The 16,213-nt window shown below is 31.9% G+C and overlaps 2 protein-coding genes across 2 annotated transcripts in view; one reads left to right on the forward strand and one right to left on the reverse strand.

Moving 5' to 3' along the window:
• Positions 1 to 2,288, forward strand: part of LOC117120011 (blastula protease 10-like) — a 12,831-nt gene extending 10,543 nt beyond the window's left edge. Inside the window, exons 12-13 of the mRNA XM_033265000.1 lie at positions 766 to 924; positions 1,291 to 2,288. Coding sequence (XP_033120891.1) covers positions 766 to 924; positions 1,291 to 1,444 — 313 coding nt within the window. The 3' untranslated portion in view covers positions 1,445 to 2,288. The remainder of the gene's footprint in view (positions 1 to 765; positions 925 to 1,290) is intronic.
• Positions 2,289 to 6,391: 4,103 nt separating this feature from the next.
• LOC117120008 (mucin-5AC-like) lies at positions 6,392 to 15,829 on the reverse strand. The gene is made up of 12 exons (XM_033264995.1): positions 15,480 to 15,829; positions 14,651 to 14,765; positions 14,159 to 14,524; positions 13,676 to 13,960; positions 12,989 to 13,273; positions 12,202 to 12,483; positions 9,032 to 9,277; positions 8,235 to 8,441; positions 7,634 to 7,692; positions 7,385 to 7,488; positions 6,948 to 7,156; positions 6,392 to 6,621 (listed from the first exon to the last, which is right to left on the reverse strand). Exons 1-12 carry the CDS (start codon positions 15,534 to 15,536, stop codon positions 6,392 to 6,394), a joined length of 2,445 nt encoding a protein of 814 aa, XP_033120886.1. The 5' UTR covers positions 15,537 to 15,829.
• Between the last annotated feature and the right edge of the window lie 384 nt (positions 15,830 to 16,213).

Raw genomic sequence — 16,213 nt, forward strand, 5'->3', positions numbered from 1 at the left:
TGTGTGTGTAATGTGTTGAAAAAAGGAATTGAAGCAACGAGTCATGTGGACTATAAAACACTGGTTTATTTCAAAAGAAATTTTCGACTAGTCTTCTGGTCTTTTTCAGCTTACAAAACTAATTACTAAATAATTAACTAGTTTTGTAAGCTGAAGAAGACAGAGGACTGGTCGAAAATTTCTTTTGAAATAAACCAGTGTTTTATAGTCCACATGACTCGTTGCTTCAATTCCTTGTTTCAACAGCTTTTATATAATTTCAAGAACACACGTGGATTTATGACGATATATATATATATATATATATATACATAAATATATATATATATATATATATTATTCAAATTCAATATAAACAAATAGATACAGATAAGTAATAACATTCTAATTCTAAACTTTAGGTTGAACTTTTCAGTATTATGATAATATGTTACACTTATACTGTATACAGCTTCTTCCCAACAATGCCTCTATTAAGCGCTTCACATTATTATTCCGGTCATAGGATCAAGCACATATGGAACATACTCAGCTCCCTGGGCAGAATTCCATATGCAGTAATCAGCGCATTTTGGGTTTTAACCTACCAGATACACTTGTACTCCTGGGCAGACAGACACAACCGTTGGTAAAGTGCCTTCACCTAGGGCACATAAGCATGAAATTTGTTATAATATTCTGGTCAATGGTGTATATTTGTTTATATGACGACAATATGTTCTCTTGATCACAATGTTTTGTTTATTTCAAATTTTACTGTTACAGAATCATGAAAACAGGTGGAAGAAGGTTTCCATCATGCTTGAAACCGGACGGAACTGAGTTCACTATTCCCGGTGCTGGAACTGTGCAATTTGACGTTGGCTACAAGAAAACTGCATTTATGCGTGATATGGATAACGACGGAAAAGATGATTTTTGCAGGTAAGCGTATGGCATATACGGTAGTCAATAAGTATGCATATGGGTTGTATAATGTAATTGTTGATAATAGATAAAGTCATTTGTGTAAAGTTGAGAAGAATATGTAAACAGAATTTCATTGTTGATATAACTTCTTTTCGTTCATGCATTCTTTCAAAGTTAATTGACTCTTTCAAATAAAGTATAGGTAACAACTGCAGCAATTAAGTAATACTTTAGTTTTAAAAACCAAAAGAAACGCAAACACTGTAAAAACAGCCTATCTAAAGTTTATTATTAATAATCGCTCTATTAGACTGTGATTCCACAATTATAATTAATGTTTTTACAAAAGATTAAAATCTAAACTGTTTTATTTCCAAATAGATGCATCAGGGACGGAAGAAGTTCGAAGTTTCGGTGTGTCAAAGCAGGAACAGATTACTTCCGACCAGAAGAGGGTTTCGATTTGGTCGACGCCCCTTACGATGGGCAGTGTAAAACAGTGCAAGTTGACCATGACACTGGCTTTATTTATTAATTTTATTCTTTACTTGGAAAAAAAACCTTCTTTAGTCAATAACATTTTAAGTTTTACACGTAACGATATACTATAGTTTAAAACATAATTAATTATGAAATTAATACTTAAGATTATGTAGCCACGGTGTTACACTTGTGTTCATTAATCAATTACACTACGATTATAGTGATTTCAGGCCATTCCTTAAGGTACAAAAATTATGTTCAGCCCGATTTTTAAAGATTATTGGTTTATGGAGCATGACTTTGCCTACTGTAATGGATCTTTTAGTATTCGGTATTCTTTTTTTGCCTTTGTAAACAACATCAATGAAATAGCATTGCAAGGGGCTCTGAGATTTAAAAAAAAAATGTAATGTGACAACCAAATTTAACAACTAACCAATCACAACAGAAAGAATATTGTTTATCAAAAGGGTGGGGCTTAGTGGAATCATCGATATACTGGCGTGTACTTGCTATCACTTGTTAGATGTGGAAAAAAGCTGGATATCGGTGCATTCGCTTTTGTCAACCACTAGCCCTGTTTCTAAATAAATTAAATCTAATCAATCTCATACACGATATGTGTTTTATATAACATTTTTAATCGAAAGATATAACCACACTAACATTTATCTTATTCATTGTCAATATGAAAGATTATTAAATAAAAATTGGTATAGAGATATTTGTCATCATTCATATAATTACAGTATCGTCAAACAGATCGAATACCAAATCTGACAAATTCAGATTGAGCGATAGAAATTTACTATGTGGCACTAAACTTTAGTACAGTGGTATATGGGATTTTATTTGAATTAAATTGCAAAATAAGCAACTATTATGTTTCTGAGAAAGTTTGACCATTGTTGTGTGTGCTTTGTTTATGTTCTGAACATTGGCGATGAAGGGACCCATGTGTCCCAGAGATTCCAGTTTCTCCCTACTAAATGTCCAAGCTCCTAAAAAGTGAACCACACCCATCCTCAGTCATATCAATTCAATTCAAAATTCTTTATTTATCCCACGTTGGGCAATTTCACACAGGGCTGAATAACAGTAAATAACAGCATAACTAAAAATCTACTAAGAAACCCATTTAAAAAACATGTAAATCAACAAAGTTATACCTATCTACTTTTATTCAATAGCCTTATACCAGTTGTGACAAAAGAATTTAATTTCGTTTAGTCCTACACACAGGACTCTGATAACGGACACCATGTGGTAGGAGTTCAAACTCATTTAAAAAAAAAGCATGTTCTCTTGTTTCTAAAATATGTTTACATTTACCTACAATGTGTTTGTCACAGAAGGACGAGAGACTGCATAATGGACTTCTTATTATTTTCGAGCATGAATTTACTATTTTCCGTAGAGAAGATCTATCTTTAAGGTTTAAATTATAATACCAGCATATAAAAGAAAAGGTTAAGACATTTTCCACAAATGAATTATAAAACATTTTAAAATAGACTTATTTAGTTAAATTCATTTAACTTCCTACGAATATACAGTCTCTGGTTGCCTTTTTTAATTAAAGTTGAGACTGTCCTCAAATATGGTACCAAGGTGCTTATAAAAGTTAACAATCTCAACTGGTTCGTTATTTAAGAGTGTGACCCCAGCACCGTATCTTTTTCGCCGGAAATCAATAATCATTTCTTTTGTTTTGGAAACATTCAATTTAAGTTCATGTCATCACAAAATTTAATAAATGTATCCAAAACTTGGCCATGACCATCATTTCCATCTTTAAGAAGTGTAAGTAAAGCAGAGTCATCTGCAAACTTAACAATAAAACTATTTTCATGCGTGCTACGGCAATCGTCAGTATAAAGGATATAAAGTAATGGGGACAAGACACAGCCCTGGGGTGAACCTGTATTTGTAACATACCACTTGGAATATGTATTGTTAACTAAAACTCGTTGGCGTCTATTTGTTAAAAAATCCAAAATAAATAAGCTTAAATCGTGATTGGAGCAAATTTTAATGCTTAAGGCACAGTAAACACCAAAACGTGTTATCTGTGGCGATGTCGATGGCAATGATAATGAAAAGCTAAATTCATGCGCCTTATTTCCTCCATTCATAGTAGTTTAATACATAATACAGCAACACATATTTACTATATTACAATAAGAAGTTAATATCCCACAGTTTATGTATGTATTTATGTATGTGTGTGTGTATGTATGTATGGAAAGTAGCATACAAACGTTAATACCGTTGCTTCAAAATATAATGACAAAAGGTATGAAAGAGTACTGGCTAGCGATATGTTAGTGAATTTTCAACCGATATACAGTATTACTACATGTGACTTACAATGTTGTTTAAGAAATTCTAACAAGTACTGTTAAAACATAGAGCTCCATGATTAAAATTATTAACCTTGAACTACAGCACTCATCTGACAAAGAACAATTAAAAAAGTTGACTTAGCCGAGTACTTTAAAACCGCCATTGCAGCCCTAGAGGGCATACAGATTAGGCCTGCAGGTAGATGAAATTTATGTGTCAAAGGAACCATACTCTCAGTTGAATTTGTTTAGTTGCTAGCACGGTTACATTTTGCTATTCTAATGTTTGACAATATTTTAGTATAGTTATTGTTAATTTATACTAAATAGTTTTAGATTGCATATGAGAGAAAAACGAACTGTCTTCAGAAAAATCTGTTCATATTTCAAGACCTCGGTTACTTTTAGAAACATTTATATACATACGAATTCAATCTATTATGTTACCATACTGTACAATAATAAAATGTCATTGGCGAATTTTACACGTTCTTACCCTAAAATTGCATTTTGAAGCTAGTCCGCCATTGGATGATTATGATTTGAATATGTTTGGTATCATACAAAACATATTAAAATTATCTATCAAGTGATATATATTATGACATATTATATTTATTTTTTTTTATTTACCAAAACAAGTCATAAAAATAATTTTTTTTGGTACCTTTTGGGATACAACTTTTACATAGTGTGTCATCATACACATCATTTGATAGATAATTTTAGTTGCTTTTGTATGATACCAAATATATTCAAATTGAATCCTTTAGTAACATACTAGCTTAAAATACCATTCCGTGTCAGCCAAGAGCTGGTGATGAGGACTCACCTTGTTTCTAGCTTGTAAAAAAATCATAACTACGAAAAAAAACTTAAAAATTAATCACTTTTACTCTGATGGCCACCCGTCTATTATGACGCAGAAATAATTATTTACATACATTTTCATATAATTGAAAGCGCCACAAGGACCAATAACAGTTTAAATATACCGAAATGGACTAAAGGTAAGGTCTTCGAAATTGTACAATCCGGAATGTTCATCCTGCTTTCTTTAGCATTTTTGTCAGACTGTGCAATGCTCTGAGGGGATCACCACTCCTCAAAGCGAGTATGTTTATTTTCCAAGCATATGCCGGTATCCATTAAAACTCATGTGTGTAGAGAGGGTCAAACGCAGGTACGCAAGCAAAAGCTTGAACCTTCGACAACAAGATTGAGAGTCCGGACCACAACTGCTGGACCAATTGCTTCCCTATGCCTATAAAATGGTAAATATAAATTTAATATCTGTTTAATTTCATTAAAATAGGTTAAAACAGTTTTACAAAAGGTTAATATAAGAGTTTCACGTGTTGAGCTAGTTATTATCCCACGCTTTCACTGAGGATGCTGGCGATCCTGCTCGACTTCCTGCTGAACTTGGTGCAATGAACAATCCATTGAGGGATCCTGTGTAGAATAAAAAATTATAGGAACATTTTATCATTTTTAAATTTTTTATTGACTACTCAAATAAAATTGTTCAATATTTTAATTTCTGTGTGGGTTATCGAGATCTACAGTATTATCCGCTTACACCACTATATGAAAAACATTTATAATAGCAAAATAGGTGGAATCTACGGTGGGGTTGTGGGCTCAATGTAGATGGAGAAGAATAGACATAATACATATATAATAAATAATACATAGAAAAGATCAGTTTTACATGATGATTTAGTTACACAATTTAATGCATGCAATTAATTTTTATATATAGTTGTATTTCCCTCATCAGTATTGGAATCCCATTAGGACTGTCTGTTTGCCAATTGAAACTGAAAATGTTGTGAACAGACTAAATTTATAGTTTATTATTTCATTAGAATGAGAACCTAAAATATATTTAGATAACTGTTTACTACTACGTAACTAGAAATTGCAAATTGCAAGTGAAGTGCTGCGAAGTACAACTGCATATGTTCTTCGAACAAAATTATTTATGCGACTCAAGTGAAAATAATGAATAATAAAAATATAACAAATAATATGAGACACGACCCATTTGTCTATATTAGAACACTTCTCATTGGGTAACAAAGTCGTTTTTTTGTCAAAAAGTGTCTATAGTGGTGAATTATGGTTTAGGTTTTTTTTTAATAAAGTTTCAAAAATTTCTATGTATGTGGAAAATGTTGTTGATTACCAAAGGTTACAATTTTTATTTTGAAGACTGCATGGTCTAGGAAGTGTACATTTTTTTATGGGGCAAGTTTGCAAGGGCGGGTTTTCTAGGGGCGAGTTGACTGCCAAAGAGTGTTGCCAAAGTGCGAGCCAGCGTGTTATGTGGTGCCAGCATTTGCCCGATGGGTTCAGGAGGGAAAATCCCCCGAAAAAATGATAATTTAGGGGTTTCAAAAGCTTATTTAATCAATTTTATAGTCTACTAATATGAAGAAAATACATACACATTTTTTTCTCCCCGCCGACGAATTGTGGCTTTTCTCCCCGAAGGTTGGGGGGGGGGGGGTGGCAGCTCTCCCCGACATGGTGGAGAAAGGGCCCCCCCCCCAGTGGCACCCCTGCTAGAATGTGAAAAACGCCATATAAATTCGGACTAAAAAAAAACCCGTTTTGTTTATTTATTATAAATTAAGAAAATGAATACATTATACGTACATTTTGTAAAAGCAGACTCCAAATACTAATAACCCAATTACTGCAAAACAACACGCTCCAACCACAATGAACATGGTGTATGACTTTGGATATTTGCCACCTTCCTCACTTTCTTCTGTGTTGTAAAGAGAGACGTCCACGATGTCCATCAGGATTTCAGTTTCAATATTTGTCTTTCCTTGTTCAATCGAAGACTTCACAACATCAGCAGAAATATACTCTGGTATTTTTGAAAGATCATTTTGATTGTTATAATAACGATTTTTAGATACTTTATGTAACTAATAAACAATTTGTAAGGTTGTGTGATTGCTCCAATCAAATAATTACCCTTTAACCTTTCAACTGATAATGAAGCGGGTTTAAGCTTTTAAGAACAGTCATCTATCTATGAACTACTTACAGGTCTAATACAATTATAATAATAATAATTATTATTATAATGTTCATCTGGAAAGTGTTGTTCGACCTGATTCAGTACATTTGGCAATGTTTTTTTCATTATATCCAAATACACTAATTCCTAATTTAATACATTTCACTTACCATTTGTATTTCTTCTTTGTCTAAATACATTGTTATATTGGTGGTTAATTACATCTCTCCTGGCCCTGTCGTCATCATTATTCTGGAAGCATGTCTCAATATAATTGTTGTGTTTAATTGAAAGTACTATAACAATCTGACTCTCAGATATTCTCTCATTCAGATTGACGTTTTCACTAGTTGTAACATCTCCATCTAAAGTATCCTGTCTAAAAATATAAGATCACAGAATATAATAGAATAAAATAACTATATTGCATTATAGGACTTGCTGTTAAATGTAGCATAGGCCGACCCATTATAAATTTATACAAAGCTGCAAGCTCTGTTGGTTTCTCCCATTGGGCTTAGAACAATGAGGAGTGAAATAAATATATACATGTATAACAAAATTAATTTAAAACTAATGATTAATATATTAAAATAGTTTTACTTACTCGTTGAAATCTGTCACAGAACAACACTTTCGAGCATTAGAGTAACAAAATGAGTTTACTGCCTTTGAAACACTTGCACGGAATGCTTGTTTTGCACTAATCCACTGAAAATACGTAAAACTATGATTAAGCTTTAAGTAAATTGTTGATATACCAATTCATGAACAGAATTATTATATTATTAAAGCCATATGAAACCATTGTAATTACATCACAAATTGTATATGTACTTTTTATTTTAATACAGACCTGTTCTTCTCGACCTTGTAGTGTCAATTTTATAGCCTCTTGGTAATTCATGGTTTGTTCTTTAAGATAAAAATGTGATTACTTAATCAAAATATACACACATTATCCAAAATCAAATATATTATTATAAGCACACTGACCACTGGAAATTAATCCTTTAATAAGTTATTAATAAAAATATTATACTGAAAATGATTTATTAAATATTAATTGATAGCACTTCTTACATTAGTATTAAAAATCTATTGAATATTCCAGAATTACATAAGGGAAAGTCACTGTAAAAGCAACGATTGGCACACCGGTAAAGCTGTGGGCATCAATATCAAACGATGGTTCATTCCGAGGTAGACAACCGGCATCAAAAACCGAAAGGTCCACTGATTAATCTCAGATAAGACAGTATAATACATACTCCAAGTATCGAAATTCACACCATCGTGTTGGGATTCAATATTTCGACATTAATTATGTCATTATCACAAATGTAATGTACTTGTAGTTGGCCAAGAAACTTCACTTACGCTTTCCATTACAAGAGTTTCTTAAGAAATGTTGGTAATTGGAGGGACAAACAAAAAGAAAAACAAGCTATACTTACCATTTAAGATCGTGGAATCGACCTCTTTCTTCGTCACAGTAGCTGTCTTGGTCGTATTATTTAGATCAATTAAACCGGTACTTGCTTGCGGTGCTGTAGGACTATTTGACGTAGAGCTGACCTGTGCTGAAGCCCTCTCACTAGTACCTTCATGTCTGGTAGCTGTACTCCCGTGGCCATCAGGTATCGTTGTTTTCATTGGAGTCGCTGGAAAAATTGGATAATTGTCTCAGGTTGGGCTTGTAAATCGATAAATGTTTTGCTATTTAAGGACGTTAATAGATAAGTAACTCTAATGGCATGATGCAACCTTGTTTGACCACCGCTGGCAATAGACAGACGTAGTCATTTGACTATATTGCATGGCTGTAGGTTGCCTCCCTACGTTTTTTAGTGAACGCAACGTCAGTAAAAGTATAGCTAGTATCCCTTTGATGTTTGTTGTTATCAATCAGAGAAATCTTAGATTGGGGTTTTAAGTAAAAAAACAATTACAATCCAATTGCAATATTATGTAGAAATTATCCATCAATTATTACAACAGTGTTAAAATCCAATGAATATTATGGAATTACATACAGAAAAATCCATGTACATAAAGAAAAAAAAAACTTGCGGCGCATAGGTAAAAGGCTTGGGCATCAAAATCAAACGATGGTTCATTCTGATTACACGGTAATTTACTACCAATACTTGTTTGCCAACTTGGACAAGAGACTACATTTTCCATTACCCGAGTTTCTTATCGATATTGGTATTTGGAAGGAAAAACAAAAAGAAAAACAATATACACTTACTATTTAAAATTGTGGAACCAACCTCTGTCTTCTTCACACTAACTGGCTCAGTCGTATTATTTAGATCTTCTAAATCGCTGTTTGTTTGCGGTGCCGTATGCATCGTATTTCCCTGACTTCTACTGGTACCTTTTATATAATGTGTAGGACTAGGATTGACCTGTGCCGAAGATATGCCAATAGTTTCATGATTTCTGATAGCTGTAGTTCCGTAATTATCAGGTATCGTCGTTTTCAATGGAGTCACTGAAGGTTGGACAGTTGTCTCAGGTTATTATTATTCTTTATTATTATTATTTGAGTTATATATTACACATTTAAAACATATCAGGAACAACAGCAGTCAAACAAAAAATTGACTGAATATGTTATATTTACAAGACAATTTCAAACTTTGCTCAAAATTAATCAAATTCACAAAAAAGAATTCAAAATTTTTAATATTTAAAAATTACATTTATAAAAAAAACTCACATCCACACCCTACTATGGACTGTCACCAAAATATAATAATTTCTTCATTGGGTTATATCTAACACTCCCTGTTATTTTAAATTATGTCTGTGCAGTTGTTTTTGAGATATGTCGCATACAAAAAAAAAAACCATACGAAAACACCAAAACGTTACACACACACAAACTTACACGACTGAAAACATATATCTCCTGACGGAGATAATAATAATAATGACAAAATATATTTAAAAATTAAATAAAACAAACGAACAAACAAATAAAAACAAATAAATGAATAAGAAAAAAATTAATAAAATTTAAAAAAAAATAAATTAAAAAAATTAATAAATAAATAGGTAAAAAAATGAATAAATAAAATAATACGGTAGTCTGGATTGGAAAAAGTATATAATAATAAGTAGGCTAATATTGATTGCGTGGAAATAATTATATAAACTGAAACGGTTGCATAAAATAATGTTAATCATAATAGCAATAAGTGAATAACTACAATAAAATAATTACTATGAACATGAGGCTATACCTGCCATACACTGAGACCAGAAATTTCTTAAGTTTGGATTTAAAGAATGGAAAATCAGGTACGTTTCTAAACATACAGTAGTAGATAAAGTGTTGCATAATTTTGGACCATTGTAGAAGATTGCATTTTTTTCGATGAAGAGATGTGTATTTTTAAAACAAAACATTACTTTTAGAGAATATGCTTTTACAATTATGTATATCAACTGCTGTTTGGGAAATAATGTGTTTAAGTAGTGTATTATTTATAAAACCATACATAAAGTTATAAGTTATACTTATATAAATCAAAAACTTTGTGAATATTAAATTTGTAAAATGAAGGTTTGGTATGTGGTATCTAATGTGAAGGCAGTACTTCTATATGGATCTGAAACGTGGTGAAATACGAAATGTTTAATGACAATAACAGGTGAGACAAATACTAAGAATATGGTGGACGGAGAAGATAACAAATGAAGAACTTTGGGAAAGGACTAGACAGGAGCCAATTGAAACCCAGATTTGCAGGAGGAAATTTGGATGGATTGGCCACATATTAAGGAGAAATAGAAACACCATCACAAGACAAGCCCTAACATGGAATCCACAAGGAAAAAGAAAAAGAGGACGACCAAGGAACACATGGAGGAGAGAACTAGAAAAAGAAGTGAAAAGTGCTGGATACACCTGGTCGGAGATGGAAGGAATTGCTCAGAACCGTGTGAGATGGAGACTTGTAGTTGATGGCCTATGCACTGCCAGGTGTAACAAGGCTTAAATAAGTAAGATGTGATATACGGGCTGATCCTGCACAAATCCTAAGAGTATCTTTTTGCAATTTGAAAATGTTATGAATATTTGTTACTTCAGGACTTGTCCAGGAACATAGGTAAAGAAATTTGTCAATAGTAGTAGCCCATGATATATTACAGTAATTAATAATGAATTAGAAACTTTTTGTAATTTAATATTGACAATGAGTTCAGTTTTATTTTTATGTAAGTAAATATATTTGGTCGTCCACTAAGGAACAACATTTAATAATGACGAACTATTAGCAAAATCATTAACATATATTAAAAATAATAAGGGTTCAAGTAAGGATCAACTCAGAAACACCACAGAAAAAGCAGAGTTATTGAATTAATTGAAACAAATTATTTCCTATTGCCAAGGTATTTTCTAAATAAATCAAGAGGTAGGCCTCTGATACCCAACATTCGAGTTTCATTAAAAGAATTTCATGATCAATTGTACCAAAAGCCCTGCTTAAATTAGGAGAATGCCAACTGTAAAATCATTATTGTTAAATGGCTTTAGCAATTGGTTATAAATATCAATAAGAGCAAGATCTGCAGAAAAAAAAATCCTAAACCATATTGACGATTATGAAGAATATTGTGTTTAGTTAAAAAATGAATTAATGTATCATAAATTAATCATTCCAGATTTTTGAAAGGCATGGTAACAATTGAAATAGATTTATAATTAATGAATAAATAATGGTCATCTTTTTTTTGAAAGTAAGAACTACCTTGGCAACCTTGAGTAAAACAGGAAAAATTATTTTGGCAAGACACAAATTAAAAATATTGGATAAGTTTTAGAAATTAATGTAGGTATGGATTTAATAACATTGTTTAATATTTTATCACATTCTGGGCTCTTATTATTTTTCAAAGTGTTATTGATATTTTAACGATTTCATCTTTAGAAGTAGGTACAAGAAAAGATTGTAAAAAAAATATATTATGAACATTTTAAGCAAGTCTTGATATACATCGTGTTACTGTCTTTTGAGTACTGCCGTTTCTGTATGATGGTACTGACAAAAATAATAATTCTAAAAAAAATTAACAACTTCTTTTGATCGTTATATGTAAAACACAACAGACAATTTTAGTATTCATAATGGTAACTACTTAATATAGAAATCCATGATACCAACCTTAAAGGTGAAAGTGATAGTAATAATAGGCCTTAAAATAGTAATAAATTAATGTATTAGTCAGTTTATCTTCATATTCCTGAACACTTCTATACCAAATGCAATTGATGGCCTCTGCAACTGCTGTGTTCTTATGTTGAGATCATGAGGTTGTTCCATACTTATAGCTTAGTACAAATTAATGTACTCATGGTTATAATTAATAATTGCACATAACAAAAACTAACAAGTTTGTACATACTGTTTGTATTAACTGTTGAGGTTCTTTCATGAACTGTAAAGGTATATGCAAGAGGCGATGTTTTAAAATTATCTGTTCCACTATTCAAAGTTGATGGCTTTGGGGATGAGTTTCCTACGTTTGAGTTTTGATAGTTTGCCGATGTGGATACAGATGGAGTTGCATCAGTAAAATCAAAACCAGTTTTAGAATCATCTTGATCTTGCGAAAAAGATGATATTCGTGGAACAGTAATGGGGTTAACAGTTGCATTTGTTCCTTGAGTATACGTTGTTGATGTTTCTGTAATAGAAGTATGTTTTACTTGTAAAAATGAACATTAGGAATATTTTAATCTAGTATTGATATAAATCGTGTTACAGTACTATTCGTTTCTGAATAATGGTACTGAAAAAAACTAAATGGAAAACAACAATTTACAACTAATAAATATAACAACTGAATGTGATCGTAATAATATATATATGTAAAGCAAAATAGACTGTTATGTATTCATAGTGGTAACGACATGATATAAAAATTCATAATATCATCTTAAAAGTTGAAGGTACTGTAATATTAATAACACTGTAGGCGTAATAATAAACTAACATACTAGTCAGTTTATCTCCATAATCCTCAAAACTTATACAACATAATAATCCAATAATTGATGATCTCTGCTAGTGTTGTGTTCTCAGGTTCGGATCATGAAGCGGTTGCGTAACTTATAGCTCACACCAAATTAATAGTCTCATGGTATATAAATAATAATTGCACATAGCAAAAGTTTGTAATTTTTACATACTGTTTGTATTAACCATTGAGGTTCTTTCATGAATAGTGACAGTATTTGTAAGAGGCGATGTTTTCAAATTATCTGTGCCACTATTTGATGTTGATGGCTTCGGAGATGGGTCGGCTATGTCTGAGTTTCCATAGTTTGCTGATGTGGATACCGATGGAGATCTATCAGCAAAATCAAATATATCAGTTGTAGAATCATCTTGATTTTCCGGAAAAGACGATATTTGTGGAACAGTAATGGAGTTAACAGTCGAATCTGTTCCTTCAACATAGGTTGTTGATGTTTCTGCAATAGAAAAATAAAAGGAAAACAACAATTTATAACTAATAAAGCTAACAACTAATGTGATCGGTATATGTAAAACAAAATAGACAATTATAGTATTCATAATGCTAACTACATATTATAAAATTTCATGATATCAACTTACAAAGGTGAAGGTAGTAGTAATAATAGGCATAATAATAATAATAATAACAAATTAATAAAATAATCAGTTTATCTCCATATTCATGAACAGTTCTACAACATAAAAATCCAATTTATGGTCTCTGCTAGTGTTGTGTTCTCAGGTTGAGTTCGTGAGGCTGTTCTGTACTCATAGCTTAGTACAAAACAAATGTACTCCTGGTATATAAATAATAATTGCACATAACAAAAATACAGAGGTTTGTAAATTTTACATACTATTTGTAGTAACCGTTGAGGTTCTTTCAAGAACTGTGAAGCTATCTGTAGGAGGCGAAGTATTCAAATTATCTGTGCCACTATTTGATGTTGATGACTTTGGAGATAGGTTGCCAACGTTTGAATTTCCAGAGTTTGTCGTGGTTGATCCAGATGAAGATGTATCAGAAACATCAAATATATCAGTTGTAGAATCATCTTGATCTTGCGAAAAAGACGATATTTGTATAACAGTAGTGGGGTTAACAGTTGAATCTGTTCCTTGAGTATAGTTTGTTGAAATTTCTGCAATAGAAGAATGTTTTACTTGTAAGAAATGAATATTAATAATATTTGTATAACATCAATAATATTTATTATACTTACCATAGTAACTTGAAATTCATTTTTACTAACCACAATAATATTATTGTGGTTTAGTACAAATGCATTATTTCAATTTACAATATTATATACAAACCAAATGAAATTATTCCAACTTACCTTTCCCACAAGACACATCGTCCAATTGCTCGGGACAAACACAATCATAGAGACTTGATCCATTGACAAATGCACACACCTCGCTGTTTTCACATTTACAAATGTTGACAGCAAAGAGAACAATTGCTGAAAATCCACATTTGTCATGCATTGTGATGTTAAACATTGATTCTTGATTTGCGGATGATACACTAGGTAACCAATTAAACTTCCCGTCTTGAGAAATGGTTGCATTTTCGAATGCTGATATCATGCTAAATGTGATGCTACATTGTTCATGATCTTTAATGTCAAACGTAAAGTTTAGTTGTTCCTGATGAATCGCTGGATATGGGTTAGATGTGAGAACTGTTGGAGCCATATCCTCTACGTAATAAAAAAAATGGCATAAACGTTTTGTACGGATTTAGTATAGTATACGTTATATTCAAAGTATAATATAATCAATCAATCATGATTTGTTTACAAGAATTATAAATAATGTCAACAAACCTTGACGCACTGACCAACTGTCGATTGAGATTTCTGGCAAACATTGTTGACAGCAATCATTCATATTTACATCAAACGCTGCATAACAATGACCATTTATATTGCAAGAATTATTCTGAAAGAAAATATTTGTCAAAAATGTATGTCTTTTAGTTTGAGCATGTGTTTATAGATATGAAAATCAGCAACTGTATTGTATAATATCTGTCTCTTATACACATCTAGATGTGTATAAGAGACAGATCATACACAATCATTATCACCATATCTTCACTTTTCAACTCCCCATCATTACTGATCGATATTAGATAACCGCTTGAAACTATTCCTTCTCCTGGTAAACTTGGTTGAACAGCTGGTTCGGGCAAAGGACATTTGACTTCTTGAGGTGTTCTAAATATACCAGCTACAGTAGATATTGTTGGTAGCACTGTTATGCCATCAGCACTTACCTTCATGGAGAAAAAAACATTTATGATATTATTTTTTAAAACGCTATGTTTATTCTAAAATGTATGTTTCTCTATCCTGATCTGAAAAATAAATATAAATTACAGTATAATATAACTTAGAATGTAATTTTACAGTTTTACAATAGTGATATATAAAAAATGATGTAGGCCTGTAGTCATTTGATTATTTATAGTCAATTTATTATCAGTTTAAATAGCTAATTCAATATTTAGATTTTAAAACTAAAAATAGTATTAATTTTTGTTAAATTTTCAGTTGTTTTATAAAAATTCAATTTCAATTTAAGAAATATAGTACTGTATGTACACCTGTCTCTTATACACATCTAGATGTGTATAAGAGACAGTCTATATACCGCGTTCACATGTCTTAGGTCGCGAGTGAACGATCGGCTCGCGAGTCGGGCCTTCATGTGAACAACCGCTCAAGAGCGGTTTTTGTCGTGGGTGACCCACGACAAGCTGCTGTCGAGCGGCTCTCGATGCAGCTCACTCTCGATCCATGTGAACAGCCGCTTGCAAGCGGGTCGCCAGCGAGCTGGGACCTCTTTTGTGTGAAAGCCAATCAGATACAAGCATCTCTCCGGGGTCAAAGTAAGGGAGAAAAAGTGTGACTTCACGTTTCCTGGCTGGAATAGAGTTAAGAATGGCGTGGTATTTACCATTTATACAAACTTGAAAATCACTTTTAATATAACAACAATAAATCACATAACTAAGTTTAAAAGTAATATTACTCGTGGATATCGTATCGTACATTTCTTCTACAAACATGATTTAATGATGTACGTGTACGGTTGTGTACCGATGCCTAGGCCTACGCTCGGAAGATTTTAAAATGCAAATTTTTATAAGTTCTTATGATTCGAAAATAAAGGCGAACTTACAATATATGTGGCAAAGACAAGCCAAACCAGTCACTCGTCGCAAAAATTGATTTTGAGTTATTAATATAGGGTTAAAGAGTAAAATAAGAGCTATAAAATGGTAAAAAAATCGTTCAAAACCGACATTTCCTTCTGAAGTTACAAGCATTTAAGCATACAGCTGTTTAAAGAACAATGAGAAATCAGCCTTCAAAGTTTATGAT

The sequence above is a fragment of the Anneissia japonica genome, unplaced genomic scaffold (genome assembly GCF_011630105.1).
Source record: "Anneissia japonica isolate Jap-2015-1 unplaced genomic scaffold, ASM1163010v1 scaffold9290_len831353_cov190, whole genome shotgun sequence".
Taxonomy (NCBI): domain Eukaryota; kingdom Metazoa; phylum Echinodermata; class Crinoidea; order Comatulida; family Comatulidae; genus Anneissia; species Anneissia japonica.

What these genes read in the sequence shown, in the direction of transcription:
- LOC117120008 (XM_033264995.1), bottom strand. Translation starts at nt 15,536, where the DNA reads ATGAAGGCCCGACTCGCGAGCCGATCGTTCACTCGCGACCTAAGACAT. An exon ending in CGATGTGTCTTGTGGGAAAG is followed by an intron (nt 13,961 to 14,158) that starts GTAAGTTGGAAT and finishes CTTCTATTGCAG; the next exon opens with AAATTTCAACAAACTATACT. An exon ending in CGATTCCACGATCTTAAATG is followed by an intron (nt 7,693 to 8,234) that starts GTAAGTATAGCT and finishes TTTATCTTAAAG; the next exon opens with AACAAACCATGAATTACCAA.